Genomic DNA, 23,225 nt, shown 5'->3' on the forward strand with positions numbered 1-23,225 from the left:
TGATCTCCCCACATCATTCTCTCCACCTTTGAAAAACTCGCCCTCGAGTTTTTGTCTTTGAACCGTAGCCACCTGGGTCAAAGGGACCATCCATCCGATTCCAATTTATAGTTATGATGACCTTCTCAAATAGTTCAACTTTACTAATCATCTTGTCCGACTCTAGGCTTGTACCACATGGGTCAAAGGGAGCATCGATACACTTTTTTTTTTCTACAAGTTCATGTGATCTTGATAATATTTCTTTGCTTGCATATTTAATAATTGGCCCCATTATATCTTGTGCATTTTTAAGATATAATTGATTGACTTCTAACCTTAGAGTGTTGTCTGTGAAACTTGCATACAAATCTTCATAAATGACATTGCTAACCATATTAATATTAGCATTTGACAAAAATCTATTCCAGTGGTTTTTTTCTTCTTGAGTAATATCCACGCCACCTGAATAAATTGTAGACCACTCATGTTTTCTTTTTAAACTTTCAAGAACATCACCGGTTGCCTAAACATACCATTCCTCGTCCTCGTATTCATCAAACACGGGCCAAGAATCATAGATATTGTCCCCCTCACAAGCCATATTGAGCCAGGAATTCAGCTTTGATACCAACTGATGCAGCGTGATGATAAATTTGGAAGTCAAACACGTTGATTCTAAGAATACCCGTGAAGAACTTCCCAAAACTCTCAAAAAAGACGTAAATCGTAAATAAGATAAATAATTGAACCTGCTGATTCACACGAATACCGGGATCAATTCTTCCAACTATCGTTGATTCACAAAGAATACCGATAATTAGGTCATTCACACACTAACACACACTGTGATAGAGAGGAAATGGTTTTTTTTATATATTCCAAACCTTATCTTCTTACATGACAAATCTCAAATATTTAAAAGAAACTATAAACCATTGGGCTTCTAATGATTAAACCAAAAGACATAAAATATTAATTATAAACTCTTGTAATTCCATAACCTATGTCTTCATTATTTGGTAAATGTTTGATCTCCTCACATTACAAGTAGAGTAATTATGTAATTACATCATAGGTTAATTACATTATTACTCTATGATGTAATTACATAGTTACTCTACTTGCGCACTACTAGAAAACATACCCTTTTCCTATAAACATTTCCTACAAAATTCCTACGACAAGTAATTCCAATAGGATTTTTGTTGGAAAATTGTTGCTAACTTTCCAACAAACTTCTAACAAACAAAATATTTATCAACCTAATGCTTGTATAAACTAACTCCAAATGAAAAATAAACCAGAAAATAGCTTTTGTAGGAAAGTTGTAGGAAGTTTGCAACGGGGTATATTTGTAGCAATTTTGTAAGAAAAATTGTTGGAAAACGGTTGAAAACAATTTTCAAGCATGTGTTTTTCTAACACCTCATTTTGTTGAAAAAATGTTAGAAAGTGGGTTTTCCAACATATATCCTACGAAATCAGTCGTAGAAAAATGTCTAATTTTCAAGTTGTGTTGTGTATATAATTACTCTACTTAATTATCACGTTTAGCACGTTAATTTAACTTGTATTTGATCTAAACTCAAGATATATAAATGACGGTAAAGTGGATAAAATATAACCAAAAGTAATTTAAGATAAGTTCTGGTCATCTTGGATATATAGGGCTTTCTTCTTTTCTTTTCTATTTTAAAACTTTTTGCTACATTTTGTGTTAATTAATTAGTTCATGTAATATATATTGTAATTGTAATTCGTATTATAATTAACGTAAGGATAATATTTCTACGACATATTAGATTTTCTTACCGATATTTAAATGCATTCTAGCCATATATTGTAACTAGAAACAATGATTAATAGCATGTGAAAATAAACCTAAATTCATCTATCATATTATATTTTTCCATTAAATAAACCCCCAACAATGTAACACATTTCAGCTCTATAAATAGAGCTCTATATCCCACTTCCAAATCACACAACAATAAGTAAAGGAAACAAAGCAAACCATGTCTCACTCTCAAATCAACCTGTCTCACTCTCTTCACAACCTAGTCCCAATCCGCAAGCCCTTCGTTAGCGGTGACACCAATAATCATTCCTCCTCCTCTGCCTACTCTCCCGCCATCCTCCACCAACATGCATCCACCAAGATATCCAATGCCACCCGTGCTCGAAATGTTGGTAGTATTAAAGCCATATCAATTCCCTTTATTAGCAAGGGCACCCATGTCAAGGGTGTCATCACGGTCCAACCAACTATTACCGCTGCTATTGCGGGTGTAAGTGTTGGTGGTGTCCTTGATGTTGCATCTGATCTTCTAGGACGGTCTTTCTCGTTGGAGCTCGTTTCTAATGACCTTGATTGTACGTATTATACGCATTTTCATTTGAAGTAGTGATATTATATGTTCTCATAAACCTTATACATTTAACAAAGCATTTGATAAAGAACAAAAAGGACACATATAAGTATATCACATATAGACTCTTGATTTTGTTTGAACATGTTAACTAAGTTACAAATTTTATCTAGCATATATGTTATGTTACGTACGCCTTGCTTGCTGTGCGCACATATAATGTATATATGTGTGAACCATCGGGTGAGCAAAAGTGAAATTGCACTAATTTTGACGTTATTTTACTAATCTCGTGAAAATAACGTTAAAAGTGACGGAAAGTTAACCAGGCATCATGTGGTGGCGTTGATAGCCGAAAGACAAGGGTACATGCACCAATCGGCGGTGTCCCGATGGTTGAGTGTTATGTGCCTTATGTCCAAGACTTGATGCAATACTACTATCGAGCCATGAGTCTCACCGGAAACAACCTTTCTATTCATAATTCATAAGAGATAGAGGTAAGGCTGTCTACATCTTACCATCCTCAGACCCTACCATAACTTTGCTATTAATGGGATTTACCGAGTACGATAATGATGATGATATATGTTATGTTACAAATTTTAAAATTGCGTCTATTTTGAAAGAAAAAAATATGTTAAATAAATATCTACAAAAGTTTATGTTAGAAGTTATAAAACTTTTAATTTACTTGATAAAGCAAAAGGAAACCAGAAGACGGTGAAGGCGAATGCAAAGATACGAGGCGTTGGATTTTGACATTAAGGTGTACACATATAAGTGTGACTTTGATGTCCCTGATGATTTTGGGGAAATTGGAGCTGTGTTGGTTGAAAATAAGTATAGCAAGAAGGTGTTCCTTAAGACCATTGTTCTTGATAATGGTGTTACTTTCACATGTGAATCATGGGTTCACTCCAAATCTGATAATCCCGAAAAGAGAATTTTTTTCACCAACAAGGTACACTAGAATCTTATTTGGTTTTATATCTAACACGTTATTAAATATTTTGGGTGATATATAACTTTTTTATAGAACAAATTGAATTGAGATGTTGTTTAGTGAAAACTTTATACATCACTTGTTAAATAATAATCACAAGAACAAAAAGAAAACATGTTTATTTTCTGCATGAGTTTTGAAAACAAGTTTTTATCTATTGTGTAGTCGTACCTTCCATCGGAAACACCGGAGGCACTGAAGTCGTTAAGAGAGAAAGATATCGAATCTCTCAGAGGCAACGGGCAAGGGGAGCGTAAATCGTTTGAGAGGATTTATGATTATGATGTGTACAACGATCTTGGAGCTCCAGATGATAACTTAAGTTTAGCACGGCCCGTGCTGGGTGGCGAGGAACATCCTTACCCTAGACGGTGTCGTACCGGTCGCAAGATGTCCTCTAAAGGTACAAATAGATCACTATATGTGTTGTTTTGAGTGTCAATTTGTTATGCGAGTTATTTGTTTGATGATGAAATTGTAATCGTTGAAATATTTAATCAACGTTGTAGAACTCACTAGGCGCTAGCTGAGTGGTGAGAGTACCGACGGTCAACAATAATTTTTCAAAGTTATTCACATATATAGAATTTTATTATAACATGATATATAGTTTTTTAAACTTATTAATCGGATTGGATTAAAAAGCATAATATTTCAAATACGAACCAATCACTCACTCACCAATTACTGATCAATAGCCTACTAATACCGATTTTTACAACACTGCTATATATTAACATAACCTATTGAATTACAGATCCATTAACAGAGACCAGAACTTCGCTCCCTTTCTATATACCCGCCGATGAAGATTTTTCAGAGATAAAGGACGTTAGCTTTGGAGCAAAGGCTTTATACTCTGTGCTTCATGCAGTTGTACCAAGTCTAGACTCAATTGTTACCGACAAAGACAAGGGGTTTCCGTTATTCACATCCATAGACTTACTCTATAACCAAGGTGTTAATGTTCCTCCACCAGACAATGGGATTATAAGTGCTTTACCTAGACTTGTCAAAGGGGTTGTTGATACTGCAAATACCGTTATTCAGTTTGAGACCCCCGAACTCATTGATAGTAGGCATTTTTACCATTTTTCTTCTATCGTGTTTGTTAGTATAAGTTTCTATAATTTGATGGCTCTCTAATTGCAGGAGACACATTTGCATGGTTCCGTGATGAGGAATTTTGTAGACAAATGCTTGCTGGTGTCAATCCTTGTAGGATACAATTGGTTACGGTACAATAAACATATAAACTGCAGAGCCTAAACAATTACTCCTTCCGTCCCATTTTAAATGTTCATTTTTTCATTTTTGGTTGTCCCAATTTAAATGTCATTTCTATACATATAAATTCAATTTCCAATTGTGCCCTTACTATTGCATATACTAGAGCCAAAAAGTAGTGGATTTTTTAGCCAAGGAAGAAATGGTTTTTAGCCATAATAACTTAAAGGATATTATTGTCATTTTACAGCTCATAAAATAAAATGATCAACATTTCTTAATTTGTGTGTTTTGGGTCCCATGACATTAAAATGGGACGGAGGGAGTATATATTCATAAGCAAGATGTTGTGTAAACGATTATGACATGTGTGTATAACTAGGAATGGCCTTTGTTGAGCAAACTAGACCCTGAAATCTATGGACCAGCTGAATCAGCAATCACAAAGGAGCTTGTAGAAGAAGAGATTAAAGGTTTCATGACTCTTGAGGAGGTAAAGCCAAAAAAAACCCGATTGCTTTATCTAGTGTCATGATTGTGTAGCTTTATTAATATTAGAAAAACAATTATGTTCTTGTAGGCCTTAGCACAAAAGAAATTGTTCATGTTGGATTACCATGATCTGCTCTTGCCTTATGTTAATAAAATAAGAGAACTCGAAGGGACAACTCTTTACGGTTCAAGAACTTTAATGTTCCTTACTCCGGCTGGAACATTGGGGCCACTAGCTATTGAGTTGACTCGCCCACCGTCTGATGGGAAACCACTTTGGAAACATGTCTACACACCCGCCTGGGATGCCACGAGTTCATGGCTTTGGAAGCTAGCCAAGGCTCATGTATTGGCTCATGATTCTGTTTATCACCAACTTGTTAGCCATTGGCTAAGAACACATTGTGTTACTGAGCCTTACATAATTGCTACCAACCGCCAGCTCAGCCAGATGCACCCAATTCGACGACTACTTCTCCCTCATTTCCGTTACACTATGCAAATTAATTCTCTAGCTCGATGGCTTCTTGTTAATGCTGGTGGTATCATAGAGTCAACATTTTCTCCTTGAAAATATTGTATGCAACTTTGCTCTAGTGCATATGATCAACTATGGCGTTTTGACCAAGAAGCACTTCCAGCTGATCTAATTAGCAGGTATTCTTTTTTACATAAAAGACAATAATAAAAGAGAGGTGTTATTTATATACCCTTTATAATAGAGTGTATATAAAAGACAAATGTGTGTTAAAAAGGTGCATGAATATCCAAAAAGGGTATATGAATAACCATTGCCTAATAAAAAGAGTAAGGTGCGCGACCGGTCCCTGCGATTTACTCTTATTACGGATTTGACACAATTTTTTCCATCTAAAAATTACTCCAATAATTTTTAAGTGAGTCTAACATGATTGGTCCCGTACCTTGGATGAGTTATCTTTTTCTATTAAGTTGGTGTAAAACGTCTAAAATATCCTTAGTATTAAAAACGCAAAACATTTCTAGTATATTAAACTAGCGGGGCTTGCCCCAATGGCCAGGAACATGATGGATGACCCAAGTGTCCCGGGTTTGAATCCTGATTTCGACCGGATTTTTTTCGACCGGATTTTTTCAGAGCATTAAAAACCTGAAGGCACTGTCGTGCCTTAAGGTGGGGTGAGCAAACTGGGTTTTACCGGGAACGCCAAGCCAAACTTGGATGCCAGCGTGGATCCCGATCATGTCAACATAGCTGGCCTGAGTGGGGTGGTGGGGCGCGACTTAGTCGCGCGGTGCTAGCTTAACTGTGAAAGTCACCGTTCGAAAAAAAAGAGAAGGAGAAGGAGAGCAGTCGAAGGAAATTAGTTTTTTTAAGGACAATTTTTGTAATAGTAATAATAATAATAATAATAATAATAGTAATAATAATAATGCATGGAACATGTCAATTCCATCAAACTAAGGGCCTTTTCATTTCAAGGATTTGTAAGGAATTCTAAGTAATGAGATTTTAAATCCCATGAATTGATATGTTCGTTTCATAATGGGAATGGAAATTAAACCCCATCAAATCCCACATTTCATGGGATTTTAAAATCCAACCTATTTGAAAGGATTGTTCAGGATTTACTTATTAACAATAAAAACCCCTCCAAAATAAATTCAAAAAATTAATAAAAAAATCATAACTCAAAATATAAATCAAAAACGAAAAATGTAAAAAAACTAAAACGTTTCCGCCTTTGCCCTCGTTCTTAAAAAAAAAACCAAGAATGAAGAAGATTCCAATTCCAATACATATTAACCAACCAAACACATGATAGGGATTCTCAAACATTCCATTCCATTCCAATTCCAATTCCAATTCCTATTCCTATTCCAATTCCAAATCCTTTAAAAAAAAGTCCGTGAAGCGAACGTGCCCTAAGTGTTTTGTATGAAATTGTGTAGGGGTATGGAGGTTGAAGATCCAACTGCACCACACGGTGTGAAACTAACAATTGAGGATTACCAGTTTGCAAATGATGGATTACTCATTTATGATGCTATTAAACAATGGGCAACTTCCTATGTCAACCATTATTACCCACAACCGAATCTAGTGGAAGAAGACGAAGAGCTTCAAGCATGGTGGAATGAGATTCGTACAGTTGGTCATGGTGACAAGAAAAATGAACCATGGTGGCCACAACTCAAAACCCAACAAGATTTGATTGAAATTGTTTCAACCATCATGTGGGTCCCCTCGGGCCACCATTCGACAGTGAACTTCGGGCAATATGACTTTGCGGGTTACTTCCCCAACCAACCGACAATTGCCCGAACCAAAATGCCTAAAGAAGACCCCACAGACGAAGAATGGCAGTCGTATATTAAACGTCCTGAAGATGTGTTATTGAAATGTTTCCCGTCTCAAATGCAAGCTACAAAAGTGATGGCGGTTTTGGATGTTTTATCAAGTCATTCAGTCGATGAAGAGTACATTGGTGGTAATATCGAGGCGGCATGGGAGGAGGAGCCCGCTATAAAGGCGGCATTTGAGGAGTTTCGTGGGAGGCTAAACGAGCTAGAAGCAATGTACTCTTCATCGACTGAATGACTTGATAAAACATCCAAAACCGCCATCACTTTTGTAGCTTGCATTTGAGACGGGAAACATTTCAATAACACATCTTCAGGACGTTTAATATACGACTGCCATTCTTCGTCTGTGGGGTCTTCGTTAGGAATTTTGGTTCGGGCAATTGTCGGTTGGTTGGGGAAGTAACCCGCAAAGTCATATTGCCCGAAGTTCACTGCCGAATGGTGGCCCGAGGGGACCCACATGATGGTTGAAACAATTTCAATCAAATCTTGTTGGGTTTTCAGGCAGTCGTATATTAAACGTCCTGAAGATGTGTTATTGAAATGTTTCCCGTCTCAAATGCAAGCTACAAAAGTGATGGCGGTTTTGGATGTTTTATCAAGTCATTCAGTCGATGAAGAGTACATTGGTGGTAATATCGAGGCGGCATGGGAGGAGGAGCCCGCTATAAAGGCGGCATTTGAGGAGTTTCGTGGGAGGCTAAACGAGCTAGAAGCAATCATAGACTCGAGAAACACTGATCCCAATTTGAAGAACCGTAGCGGTGCGGGTTTGGTTCCATATCAGCTTCTCAAACCGTATTCTGAACAGGGTGTGACCGGAAGAGGTGTTCCAAACAGCATATCCATCTAGCTAGGTTGGCTAGAGTAATGCATTATATGTGTGTGGTATAATAAGCTCACAATCCATAGTTTGATTGTGTTTTGTTATTATTTGGAATAAGTTCAAGTATGTGTCATGTTGTGTTGTTAATGTACACCTTTCTACATGAAATGGGATAAGAATAAAATAAAGTCTTAATATTAGCTTATTAGGAAAACAAAACTTAATGTGCAATCTGTCGTGACCTTTGTGTTGATTGAATCTTTACATGTGGGTCAAAATCATACAATTCTAGTCATGTAGCTTCAATCATGATGATAAATTAGACATAAAAATAATAATACTTGTAGGGATAGTTATCTTTGAAGAGGACGAATTAGACATAATCCTAGTATTTCTTACTTCCCTTTAGATATCTTTTACTTTATAGAGTGTGTGTAGAGATAATCAATTGGTGTTATAGATATCTCTATTTATACACATATACAAGACATCAAAGGACAAGAGTTACATGTTCTTTCACATTATACAATTATACCATCATATAATTGCAATATTTATTAATATTTATTAGAGCCCTTTTATAGTCAACTGATTACATTTAAGGAATGATTTCTAGAAGGACATATTTAATGCAGGTGATTTCCTAACATCTCTCACTTGGTTGATTGACAATTTGTGATGGGTATCCATTAATTTTGGTGAAGTTAAAACACTCATCAAGTTTCATATTGAAACTGAAGTAGATAGTTATAGTCATTTGAATTTCAATCAATTCAAGACCCCAATAGTCATATCAAAACCTTAATATAATACAGTTAATTGTAAGACCCAAAAGACTAAAATAAAATCCTTATTGTACAATATTTAATTTATTATAGACAAATTAAACATTTGAGGAAATTATAATAATTCATACACACTATATGCTATAAGGTCTCTACCAATACCCATCCGCATTATAAGTTCTCGAAAATTCTAGGTGGGAGACTTTTAGTTATTTAACATATCTTTAGTGTTATTGTATTCTATACAAAGGTTATCTTCCTTTACCCGTTTTCTTACAATTACGAACAAGTACTTTGTATCAATATATAATCCAAAGCCACCCGAACTCTTAGTAATTGAGAAACTAATGGCAGTTGAGTTATTAGAGTAAATATTTAATGGTCGTAGTATGGAGTTAACAATTACGAGTCCACTTAATATATATTAACAACGACATCCCATGGCATGTGTACACTACAATGTATTCATCCATCATCATGGAGATTGTAGTTAGTTGTTGCTTATGCCTTATCATAAAATTAATATGACTGTCAACATAAATATGCACCCCGAAGTTGATTTCTTATTGATTTCTTATTGTCTTTGCATTTAGCAAAACCAAAATCAGAATAGTCAAATACTTCCAAAATATAAGTTGTTCTGTATGTTAATTTAAAGTCTTTTTTTTCCTTACAAATACCACACTACTTTCTTTGCCTTACAATGATCTAGGCAAAGGTTAGATCGATATCAACCTTGCATTCTAGCTATATATATAAGATATCTGGACGAGTGGACGAGTACAGACTTGAGCATACATCACGCTTCCAACTACATAAGCATAAGGTATCAACCTCATTTTGTCCTTTTCAACCTCTTGTTTAAGATATTAAAATGAACCAAAACATCTCCTTTAACTACTGGAGCCATTAATGGAGAGAAATATTGCATGTTATATCGTAAAGGAACATGATCGAAATAAATCATCTAGGACAAACCTAATTTCCAATGGTACGATCCCAATGTATTTCGATGCTTGTTATGCAAGTGGCTTCTCTGAGATCCTTCATGTCAAATTTATGCGAAAGAATCACTTTGACTCATGCAATAATTGTAATTTATCACTTTTCAGTTGGATATCATCCATATAAATGACAAGTGTATACAGTTTGCTCCAACGCATTTTGAGGTATGCGCATTGATTTACTTAGTTTTTATATAAAGCCTTATTTTTTCATGGTTTCATCGAACTTTAAGTACCACTGTCTAGATGCTTGTTAATCCATTATATTGATTTCTTTAACTTACAAACCAAGTGTTTTTGACCTTTAGGTTTAAAGTCTTCAGGCTGACCAATAAACTCACCATCATGTAAGTTGTTATTAGCTCTTAGTCATAATGAGCTACTAATGTCACAACGATCGTTAAGAAAACCTTTTGTCATACACAGGTTCCTTGATAATAGTTCCCTTTTTTATGAGTATATCTTTTAGCAACCAATTCGCAAATGTTAGAATACTTGTCACTACTAATGACTTCATTAAAAGTGGTTGGGTAATCTTTACTAATCCAAATCGGTGTCATTAAGGTAGGTTACGTAGTCATCAATGTTAGTAGGCCTTTTAAACCTTGATGACTTCGTAATCTGACTTTTGGGTTATACAAGCTCATTAACATGTTCAGGGATTTGATTAGATTCTTGTGAATTTAATGTGCCTTCACTATCAGGGAGGGATGTTAGGAGCATTAATTTATGAGGAAACAAGAGGTGGTACAGTGTCATATACAAGAGGTATAATAGGAGGTTCAGATGAAACCTCAAGTTGGTAAGTATGTCGAAGATAAAGAGAGGGGAGTTACAACTAACGGGAGACCATGGATGATGGTAAAAATACAAACTTGTAAGGTGTTTGAAGAAGATTCTGCTAAAGCCAATGCCACATGATGTTTTGGGAAATTCGAAGTGGTGGTATGTTGATTGTGAAACAATTGAAGCGATAATGGAAGATAAAATGAGCAAGAGCTACTACGTGTTTATGACCCGATGCAACTAGTAAATCTATTCAGGTCTGACTTGCGGGTGTTGCATAGCATAAAGGTATTTTATATTGCAGATTGAGGGGAAGATATACCAGAAGGTTGTCACGGTTTGTGTGAGACATGAAGTGCATATGGGGAGCTTTGCTTAGTGGAAGGTTTACTAATTTTTTATTGCAGATTGAAGAAACCGGGGGAGTCTATTGGTGCATTTGGTGCCAGTAGTTCATTAGTTTAATGTTTCTCTTGTCTGTAATAAATACTTTGTTATATTTACGTTTATGTTGATATTTGTTTTATATGCAAGTGGCGAAGTTAGGAGAGTGGCGAAGTTGTGATAGCTTTGCCAGTGCTGTAACATCGAAGTTGAGTAAATATATAAACTCAACTTAAATTAGGGTTTAAGATACTTCTGCCATTTCATGCCTGCATGTTTTTTTGTTGTATTGATCGATCCTGAGGACTGAGATATTATTCAATACAAGAATCCTTTGTGGTTGACCCTTGTGCTTTACTCATTTATACATGCTTACATCCAACACTCGTGAACTTTTGTAGTAAATCCATTCCAGGACCTACAATACGGAAAAGTATTAAACATAATCATATTAAAAGTGCACATCACTAAATTAGTGAATCTAACATCATGATATCATGGTGAATATCCATTATGGTTCAAAATTGAGTTATTAACCGTAAGAATTAAAGATACTGAAAATTAGATATGCATTTTCTTTATGCATGGCCCAAAGTAAAGTTTCGGATAGCCCACTAAAACAAACTTCACATGAAAGTTAACCATACAAAAATTGATATGTTGGATATGGTTTCTAATTTGATGGGCCACGTAAGCAAAATAAAAGTCATTTATCATTTAGGGCCACACAAAAGAATTAATTTCACATATAGTTTGAGAATCTCATACGCATAAAGGCAACATAAAAAGCCACATGAGGGTTGAATCGATTTCCATATTAAAAAAATGTTAGAATGTTTCACTGTTTTAGTATGGTAATGATGGTGTCCGGAGTGGAATCTTGTACCCGAATACGACACACGTATTCACGGGTTAACCCGAATACGACCCATTTGCACCGAAAGTTTGTTTACTCATCAACTTTTTTCATATATCAATACTTTAAAGTTTAAATTTACGTATTTATAAAAAAAGAACAAACTTATATAAAAGAAATACATTTTTAATTATAAAATACTATGTTATTTCCCTTCTGAATTTCAATATAAGATACCGAACCAAATTAATTTATTGCATAAACACAGTTAAAACTGAAATAAACAAATGGGTTAAACGGGTCAATCCATGAAACTGCCAAGTTGACTCGAACCCAACCCGTTTAGCTAAACGTGCTTGCAATCAATGGTGTTTTCGACTTTAAAACCATTTTGTAGTTCAAGTTTACAATTAATCAAACAAAGACCACACACTTTGAAAAATAGACATGGCTATTTTAGCCTATAATTCCTCAGTTATTGACTTTTGAACCAATAACAACTGTCACGTCGGTGGAGGAGCCACCGCTTTATCCGACGCTTAATGGGCACTGAACTTTGTTAAAAGTATAGCCCACAAAAATAAATAGTTTTACCTACCCAATTAAATACTTAGTCGACTTTCATTTTCCCCTTCTTTTAGCTGTCTTCTTATTTTTTCTCTTAGCCGGCATGTTGCAGCTGCCAAAATTAAATACTTTTACATACTCATTAAATACTTAGCTGGCTTTCATTTTTTTTCTCTTACCCAAAAAAGAAGATGGCTAAAACATGTCGGCTAAGAGAAATTAATTTGATATTTTATCGACACTTGTCAAACAAGGCTAAAACATGCGGGTAAGAGAAAAAAAAGAAGCCAACTAAGAAAAAAAAGGATGCTGGCTAAGAGAAAAAAAGAAGTGCAACATCCCGAAGACTTTGGGTAAATTTGCCAACTTTCAAAAGTCTAAGGACCAAAATCTTTCCAAAAATAATAGGAACCAACATCCCAAAATGAGATTGGATACCCGTCGCGCTACGCGATGGGTGAGACCATGGTTTCTCGCGCTACATGAAGGAACTGAGAAACCCAATATTTGTGCGGTGTCACGCTAAGCAATGGACAGACACAAAGTCCATCATGCACGCGACGTAGCCACCACAGCAGTGTGACACATGTCGATGAGTCAGAGACATGTGACAAGTCTAGATTTGATGAAACAACCCAAGTAGGTGATGTTGCGCTACGCGACGACCTGACCCAAAAACCTATCGCGCTACACGACGGATTAAAATAACAAAGGCGGTCTAGGAGACGTTGCGCTACGCGACGGTTTCCCATAGGGACCCATACACGAGGGATCCCTAAATCCGCTTATAAATAGAGGGGTCGGGGATGAAGGCAAGCTCATCCCATTTCACTCTCAATTACACACACAACCTTATAAGGCGTGCCCCAAATCCCTTACAACGTCCCTGCGTAGCTTCGAGTCTCAAAGTACGTGCCAGATACCAAGAGTCCGGACGAAGCCCCAACACACGACATGTAGTAGAAATAATGCCTGATCAATCTTAAGCAAATACTCGTGATAAGGTAGAAACTCTGCTTAAGTTATTTAAATATATAGTTTAGACGTAGTCGGGGATATAGTCTAAGCCTTAAAGAGTTTTCAATTATATTTTAGCTTTTCTAAAAGTTTCATGAACCTTTCTTCATAGCTAAGAAACGTAAAATTTTATATACAAAGGTGATAGTCAAATTAACATTTATATTTGAAGAAGAAACATAAATATTTACAAATTGATGTCTCATGAAGAAACTTAACATGTGATTGATAAAATAAAAAGGAAAACTGTAGGTCTAAATGCTTTACTCAAATGATGAGTCAAGGTTTACAACTGTATATTAGACTAAAGTTCTAAAGGTAATCCTTTGGATCTAGATATTTATACAAAGTTATTTTCGTACTATAGGTATGAGGTAACTCACAAGCATAAATCAGTGAAAAATACTGATTATAACAAAGGTGAACACGCTCAAACTTTTACAACTCTTTAAATGAGTCATATAAACAAAGTTTACATGGGATTATAGATCCCTAAAAATTTATGAACAAGGGTAATCGCTAGCCCTCAAACTATTATATACGTTTGTCAGGATCATTACATATGTGGCAATCGGTGGGCACACCGCTTGATCATTCTCCCTGCCACGTTGGGCAGGTGTACGTAATACCCATTAGGGAATGGTCTTGTGTATGTTGGTAGTTTCTAAGTACTCGAACGTTACAATGTTTGTTGACCGGTTTCGAGTTTAGCTTGAATTTATAATATAATTGCATAAATTATTTAACTTTATTATTTCCTTTGCCATGACGGGTTGGGTAATAAGATACCCTAGGGAATAACTAAGTATATAAATATTGTTTTGGAGTCAACGTGTTCATCAGCATACCACATGTTTTTTCCCTGCATTTTAGGAAAACAAGTCAAGTAGCAATAGCAGAGAGTTAGAGTCATTTATGGAATTAGATGTTCGCTATAAATATTGCTCAGTTTTAAAATGGTTGTAACCAGATGAAATATTTTGTAAACCAAACGCTCTAGTAATTAATGTCCAAGAAGTTTCCGAATAAATAAATATTTTATTTTAAGAAGTCTTACGCTAGAACAACACGCAACTATGATATATTTACAATACATATACTCACTGTTGGTCACATGCCTAGACCGAGAGGAAGGTGTGAAAAGAAGACCGATAAGAGAAAAAATAAATAGAGGCCGACTAAGTATTTAATTGTGTAGGTAAAAGTATCTATTTTTTAGGCTAAATATATGCGGCTAAAACAATAAAAGAAGACAACTAAGATTTAAAAAAATGGATGCTGTAATATTTAACTGGGTAAAATATTTAATTTTAGTGACTAAAGTTACGGGGCTAAAAAGAATAAAAGAAGATAGCTAAATGAAGTTTTAGTCTGCGAGCTGAGTTGGAACACTCTAAGAGGGAAAATAATGAGTCGGCTAAGTGATAAACATAGATCCCAAAGCCGGCTAATTAAGTGTTAAGGATGCCGGCTAAAAAACTGAAATTGTAGGTTAAGTTTAGTCATGTTTGACACGTGCCAAAATTATATTGGCTTAAAAGCGAGTCTCATTTACTTTTTACAGAATTTAATGCTCATAAAGTGCTGACTAAGTCTTAGCTGTCTTAGCCGGCTTCCTAACATGTTTATTAAACCAAAAGTCTATGATTGAGAAGATGTATGTTAGAATAGCCTTATCTATTCATGAACATTTTTTGATCAAACATGTTCATTCTAGTAATTGTCAGTTACAATAATGCATGGTTTGAAATCGGTTTTTGTTGCTATGTGACTCTGACAATGATACATCAATGGTAGTAGGTGAGGTATTGTTCGTCGGTTGGTGATGGTCACGTACACCTGTTTTTATCTATTTGTTTTGTAAAAAAGGCACACATGATTTTAATGAGTTTATAACCTCGTTTGTTTTTATCTACGGAACATACGAAATTATTAGAATTATTATTGGTTTCTAGCATGATATAATTAAATTTAATTAAATAAAATTTTATATATATTAGAGATTTAGGATTCTCAGTTAATTATATCATTAGAACAGGGTAAGAATAAAAACTTAATATGTTGAATCATTAACATAACTTAGACATCATATTAATCAGATTTAATTAACTTGTGAGAAAAACGATCTTAGATGAGGATGATGAGGTAGTGATTCCCGTTATGATACTTTTGAGTGATGAAAGGATTGAGATTTTAGAGAGATCTTTGTTAGTGCACAATAATTTGACATTGTGGATATGTTATCCTGGCATATGTTTTGGATCAGTTATCCTTAGCGTGTGTTCTAGATCCCCTCAGGATCAAAGATCCACAGTATTTATTATTTACTAACGGTTGTTCTCATGTGTGGTCTTATATTTAGCACGTATAACGGTTAGAAGACTCAGTATATCCACTAAATTGCAGTCAAGAAGATATTGACGTGTCTGGATTAATTATCCTTCTGAAGAGTTCCAGAGCTATGTCAGGATCATGGATCCTCGGTATTTGCTGCTATTAACGGTTGTATCTTATATGAAGGCTGATATTTAATAAGTGTAACGGCTAGAAGACCTGGCCTACCACCTATTTCGCAGCCTGAGTGATGGAGCACGTGGTCAAAGTGGCTGTTACGATTATTGTTAGTGCACATAAATTTGACACTGTGGATATGTTATCATGGCATATGTTATGGATCAGTTATCCTTAGCGTGTGTTCTAGATCCCGTCAGGATCAAGGATCCACAATACTTATTATTACTAACGGTTGTTCTCATGTGTGGTCTTATATTTAGCAGGTATAACGGTTAGAAGACTCAGTCTATCCACTAAATTGCAGTCAAGAAGATATTGACGTGTCTGGATTAATTATCCTTCTGAAGAGTTCCAGAGCTATGTCAGGATCATGGATCCTCGGTATTTGCTGCTATTAACGGTTGTATCTTATATGAAGGCTAATATTTAATAAGTGTAACGGCTAGAAGACCTGGTCTACCACCTATTTCGCAGCCTGAGTGATGGAGCACGTGGTCAAAGTGGCTGTTACAAGTATATTCAAGATAAATGCGGATTTTTAGGAAAATTAGTTAATAGCATTTATTATTAATAACTCCATTGAGTTATTATCTATTATATATAATTGAGATTATGATCAGTTATAGGACACATTGTAGACACACACTAGAGCAGAACTTATAATTCTCTATACACACTAGCATTTCGTTGTAATATCCATCACAATATCCAAACACTTGTAACCACCTTTTATTATCAATATAATCGACGGTGATAGTTTTCACCGTCCGAGGGTTTTTTGTGCCGGAGATCACGATAATCACATACTTATCGACCAAAGGTTACCTTGTTGATCCTTGACCGAAAAGATTCGACCAACGATTACTTAGTTAATCCTTGATCGAGGAGATTCGACCAAGAGATTACCTTTATAAGTTTAGACCGAAGTAAGAGTATCTTGGTTAAGGGCTCTTTCTCTCGTGATCAAATCACTGTGTTCACCCTGATTACGATTACTCATTCGATGTTATCGAGTTAGCACCTTACCTCACATTTACGAATTTGGATACATTATCCTTGATTGATTTTTATCCAAAACAATTTGGTGCCCACCGTGGGGCAATTGGTGCTATAATCCAGATTATTTCCTATAAATTTTTAACTTTTCATACCCATATCATCATCAACGGCCTCTCAATCAACCTGCTTCATCAACCATGCCATCCTCGGTTTCTCTCTCATCAAGAACTTTTCCGCCGATGCCTCCTCCAATTACGGGAACACCAAGGACCACCGCGGCTGGAAACAAGACACAAATTCCAGTCTTCCAGAGCTCAAAAGCCACTGCTGCTACTTCGGCGGTCAAATCTAACAATGATGTTTCTGCAATGTTTTCACAGGTTAAGGCATACATGGAGCAGCAGAACAAAACCAACCAGATGATCCTACGTGAAATTGAAGATCTCAAGAAAAGAAATAGGCCAGCGGAGGATCAAACTCCCTTGATGCCTAGGGTGCTGGATTTCACTACTACAGGATCCGTGGCTCAACATACTCAAGGATCCTCGATCCTTCAGCAAGGATCATCCATCCTTCAACCAGGGTCTGTGGGTCAACAAACTCAAGGATCCTCGTTCGTTCAGCCAGGATCATTTATCCTTCAACAAGGGTCCATGGGTCAGCAAACTCAAGAATCCTCGTTTCTTCAACAAGGATCATCTATCCTTCAACCAGGATCCTCTGGGTTGTATCCTCAAGGATCCTTCTGCTCCCAACCTCAAGGATCCTTCTGGCAGAATCAAGGATCCTCAGGAATTCAACTTCAACGATCCTCTGAGGTCCATGAAGGAGATATAATCCCCATGCAGACCATTGCCTCTAATGGACCTGCTACTGTAGCAGATGCCTCTTATCTTAACTACACTTCTGGGATGCCAACGTTCAACCAACCAAGAGGTAACGCTTATAATCACATATCCTCAGACACTAACCTTGGCTCTATGCAGGATACAAGTATCAATCAGGCTATGGCTAGGGAACTTCAGAAGCCTACGGATATGATATCCAGCCTGCCAGGAGTGGTCGTCCAATTCCTGAAATACCAGAAGGGAGCCACAAGTTATCCATATTTGCTCCACCTATCTGTAATGCTGAAATCCCGAAGCGGTTCCAGACTCCGAATATGAAGACTTACGACGGGACCACTGATCCTGAAGAACACGTGGCACAATATAGAGAAAGGATGGAGATCAATCCTATTCCAGAGAGACTCAAAGAAGCTTACCTATGCAAAGGCTTTGGATCCACACTGACAGGATCAACATTAAAATGGCTGCTTAGTCTTCCTCCCCTTTTCAATTACTTCTTTTTCTCACTTAGTTAACTTGTTCAACAGCCAATTTTCCTATAGTAAGAAATTTGAAAAGTTAACCAGTGACTTTTGCCGAGTTATCCAACCAAGTGACGAATCCCTTAGGGATTATGTTACGAAGTTTGGAAGGGAAGCCTTGGAAATCCCTAATCTTGATATGGCTACGGTTGTTGAAGCCTTCAAGATGGGACTTCAGAGGGGCTCCCCTTTTTATGATGATCTTGTGATGACTCCGTGCAGGACCTTAGATGAAGTCAGGAACAGGGCGTTAAGATTCATCCGATTAGAAGATGATAAAAGGATCCAGGATCGTCTTGGAGGGCAAACGAAACAAGAATCCCCTGACAAGAATAAAGGATCCTCATTCAGGAACAATAACTCGAAGCCTTACTCCAAGTTCAACAACCAAAACGTCCGAGCAGTTGAAGAAGGAGATGATTATGAGGACTACCCAAGTATTTCCGACTATTGCTTCTCCGTGGATACTCATGGCTTAATCTGTGCCATGAAGGATCTGGGGGACAAAGCAAGGTGGCCCCGGAAGAACGAGAGGACTACCGCCTTCAAAGACAAATCTAAGTGGTGTGCCTTTCACGAAGATTTTGGCCACATGACGGACTAGTGCATTGGCTTGAGGAGGGAAATTGGATATCTTCTGAGCAATAGTCACTTCAAAGAACTCTTGAGAAGGAAGAGATCCAAGATCCAAGATCCTGAAGATCTTCCACAAAAAGCAACACCACCACCACCAGACACTCACGTGATCAACTTCGTCTCCAGAGAATACAGGGATTCAAACATCTTGTCCCGCATAAGAATTCGAGTTGGATGATGAAAGAAAACTGCTTATACCCACTACTCGAGTGACTAATCAAAGAATCTTCTTCGACTCGAGGATCCAGGATCCTCACCAGGATGAGCTGGATGTCCGAATGGTGAATTTCATCTCTGGAGGTTCAGACATTTGTGGAACTTCTTTCTCTGCAGCAAGAAGACTTGCCAAAGAAATCAAGATAGATAACGGAGACCAACCAAAGGTATCCACCACTATGACGACAGATAAAAGGATCTTCTTCGATGAGGAAGACAAATTAAACATCCAGGATCCTCACCATGACGGTTTGATTATTACTTTATTTATCGCTAACCATTATGTACGCAGAATCCTAGTTGATGGTGGGGCTCGGTCAACATTATCCAGCATGATGTCCTCAAGAAGATGAACATACCAGATTCAGAGATCATCCCTAGAACATCAGTGCTAGTCGGTTTCAGTGGTGAAACCAAGAAGACATTGGGGGACATCAACCTCCCAATTTATATTAAAGGGTTAAATTCATACCAAAAATTTTGTGTTATAGATAACCTTTCCTGTTGCAATGTTATTTTAGGTAGGCCCTGGCTCCATGGAATGAAGGCAGTAGCCTCAACTTATCACCAATGCATCAATCTACCTACTCCTTGGGGAGTTGTAAAGATAGTTGGTGACCAAGCGGAGGGCAAGAATTATTATTCTTCATCCATGAAGCCGACAGCTAAACAAATGATAGCATAGCAATTACAGCAACATCCTAAGGACGTGCTGGAAGCCCGGGAGAAAGACCTTAAAGAAGTATCTTTGGACCCCGAGGATCCAGAGATAAAGGTGTTCCTAAGATCCAGTATCCCTAGCAAGATCGAGGAGGATCTCATATCCTGTTTAGGGCGAAGAAAATCTACCTTTGCCTTCAAGCACTCAGACATGACAGGTATTTCAAAGGAGGTAATTACTCATAAACTCGGCCTTGATTTATCTATTAAACCCGTCCATCAGAAGCGAAGAAAATTCGCTCCTGAAAGGAACAAGATCATACAAGAAGAAGTTGAAAAACTTCTTAAGGCCGGTATGATTAGAGAGGTTCAGTATCCTTGATGGCTAGCTAATGTGGTTGTTGTTTCTAAAAAGAATGGAAAGTTGAGGGTGTGTGTCGATTTTACTGATTAAAAAAGGCATGCCCCAAGGATCCTTTCCCATTACCACATATAGATTCCATGATGGATGCAACGGCAGGGCATAAAATGCTTACCTTTATGGATGTTTCCTCTGGATTCCAACAAATTCAGATGGAACCATCTGATCAAGAGGATACAACATTCATGACTCCTACCGGCATATACTGTTATACTGCTATGCCATTTGGACAAAGAAATGCAGGGGCAACATACCAAAGACTAGTCAACATGATGTTCAAGCTGGATCAGTTGGGCAAGACTATGGAAGTATACATAGACGATAAGGTGGTAAAATCAAAGAAAGCTGAGGATCACCTTAGAGATCTCGAGGAAGCATTCAATATCCTCGACCAATATAACATGAAATTGAATCCGTCAAAATGCCACTTTGGTGTTAAGGCTGGAAAGTTTCTGGGATATATGGTGACTAAAACAGGAATTGAAGCAAGCCCCGAGCAAATTGAAGTCATCCTCGATTTGAAATCTCCTGCAAATGCAAAGGATGTCCAAAGGCTGACTGGAAGAATAGCTGCTCTCAATAGGTTCAATTCAAGATCCTCCGAGAAGTGCAATGACTTATATGACATCCTTAGGAAAAATAAGAAGTTTGAATGGACGGAAAAGTATGAGGCTGCCCTTATAGCCTTGAAGGATTACTTATCCTCAGCTCCAGCTCTAATGAAGCCTGTGGATGGAGAATCCTTATATCTGTATTTAGCTGTCTCAGGAAATGCAGTAAGTTCCGTTTTGGCAAAGGATCATGAAGGTGAACAACATCCCGTTTACTATGTAAGTAAGAGTCTTTTAGATGCAGAAGCCAGGTATTCTCATTTAAAAAAGTTAGTTCTTGCACTTATTATGGCTTCTACTAAATTGAGACATTACTTCGAAACTCATACTATTAGTTTGAGAACTAATTATCCTGTTAAGAATGTCCTTAGAAAGTCTGAGTTGTCAGGTAGAATGGCCAAGTGGGCTGTGAAACTGAGTGCATATGATATTCAGTACGAGCCAAGAACAGCCATCAAGTCACAAGCACTCGCAGACTTTGTGGCTGATTTCAGTAGCGACATGCAGAAAGAAGCTGACTTGGAGGTTCAACAACTAGAAGAGAGTAAGGATTCTTGAATACTCTTCACTGATGGCGCTTCCAATGTAAGAGGAACAGGATTAGGAATCCTACTGAAATCACCACAGGGGGACATATTACCCCAGTCTATATCATGTGAGTTCCAAGCAACGAACAACGAGGCAGAGTATGAAGCTTTGATCGCAGGTTTGCAATTAGCTAAGTGCATGAGGATCAGGTATCTTCAAGTATATATAGATTCATTATTGATTGCTAACCACTTTAATGGATCATATGCTGTTAAAGGTGAAAAACTAATCAAATATCTAGATGTTGTGAAGGAGTTAGCAAAATCCTTCGAATTGTTTAGTATTATACAGGTACCAAGGGAAGAAAATGCCGGTGCAGATGCTTTGGAAAATTTAGCCTCAACTCTGAAAATTCCAGAAGACACGAAGATTCCAATCATTCATGTTCTCTCACCAGCAATAGGAGAACAAGAAGTTGGGGAGATAACAACTGACATCGTACTTTGGGATCCATCATCCTCAAACAACCAAGGATCCTGAATCCTCCCAATCAAAAAATACATTCAAGATGGAGAAATTCCAGCTACAGAGAATCCGAAGTCTTTCAAACTCAAGGTATCACACAACATTTTATTACATGATGTGCTGTATAGGAAATCTCCTGCAGGTCCATACTTGAGGTGCATCGAGGATCCTGAAGTTCAAGCGGTGCTCAAAGATTTTCACGAAGGTGATTGTGGTAATTACACTGGAGGTAGAGCTCTGTTTTCTAGGATTCTAAGAACATGATACTTCTGGCCAACAATGAAGAAAGATGTCATGGAATACTCAAAGAAATGTGATGCTTGCCAAAGGCATGGAAACATATTACATCAACCAGCAGAACCTATGTATCCTATATCCTCATCATGGCCTTTTATGAAGTGGGGCATGGATATTGTGGGTAAACTACCTAAGGCACCAGGAGGAAAAGTATTCATGCTTGCAATGACTGATTACTTTTCAAAGTGGATAGAAGCAGAAGCTTTTGTTCAAGTACGCGAAAAAGAGGTAATATCTTTCATTAAAATAAATATTATTACTAGATTTGGTATCCATTCAGAAATTATTTGTGACAATGGTTCCCAGTTTATTGGGAAAAGAACCACTAACTTTTGTGACAGTTGGGGCATCAAGATGATTATTTCCACACCGGTACATCCCCAAGCTAATGGTCAAGCAGAGTCAAGCAACAAGATTATCATCAACAACTTGAAGAAGAAACTAGGATCCAAGAAAGGCAAGTGGGCTGAAGAACTTCCTTATGTTCTTTGGGCTGATAGAACAACACCTAAGAATGCAACAGGTCAAACACCCTTCTCATTGGTGTTTGGATCAGAAGCTGTAATCCCTACAGAAATGGTGGTTCCTACTGCTAGATCAAGCATCCGTGATCCTGAGGCCAATAATGAAATCCTTCTCCAAGATCTAGATACCGTTGAAGAACTCAGAGACCTAGCCAATATCAGAATGGCAGCATATCAACAAAGGGTAGCTGGGGCATACAACAAAAATATAAGGATAAGAAGATTTCAAGAAGGAGATCTAGTCTTGAGGAAAGCCTTTCAAAACACAACCAATCCGG

The 23,225-nt window shown here is 37.1% G+C and overlaps 1 protein-coding gene and 1 pseudogene across 2 annotated transcripts in view; both read left to right on the plus strand.

Annotated features, from left to right (window-relative positions):
* The first annotated feature begins 1,972 nt into the window (after positions 1–1,972).
* Positions 1,973–23,225, plus strand: part of LOC143543603 (lipoxygenase 2, chloroplastic-like) — a 53,334-nt gene continuing 32,081 nt past the window's right edge. Inside the window, exon 1 of the mRNA XM_077035887.1 lies at positions 1,973–2,355. Coding sequence (XP_076892002.1) covers positions 1,998–2,355 — 358 coding nt within the window. The 5' untranslated portion in view covers positions 1,973–1,997. The remainder of the gene's footprint in view (positions 2,356–23,225) is intronic.
* Positions 5,478–8,275, plus strand: LOC143543571 (lipoxygenase 2, chloroplastic pseudogene; annotated as a pseudogene). Its single transcript, XR_013137093.1, has 3 exons — positions 5,478–5,733; positions 7,009–7,635; positions 7,927–8,275. The product of XR_013137093.1 is annotated as a lipoxygenase 2, chloroplastic pseudogene (transcript).

The sequence above is a fragment of the Bidens hawaiensis genome, unplaced genomic scaffold, assembly GCF_021521415.1.
Source record: "Bidens hawaiensis isolate Kalapana, Puna unplaced genomic scaffold, B.hawaiensis_p1.1 tig00013187_1, whole genome shotgun sequence".
Classification (NCBI taxonomy): Eukaryota; Viridiplantae; Streptophyta; class Magnoliopsida; order Asterales; family Asteraceae; genus Bidens; species Bidens hawaiensis.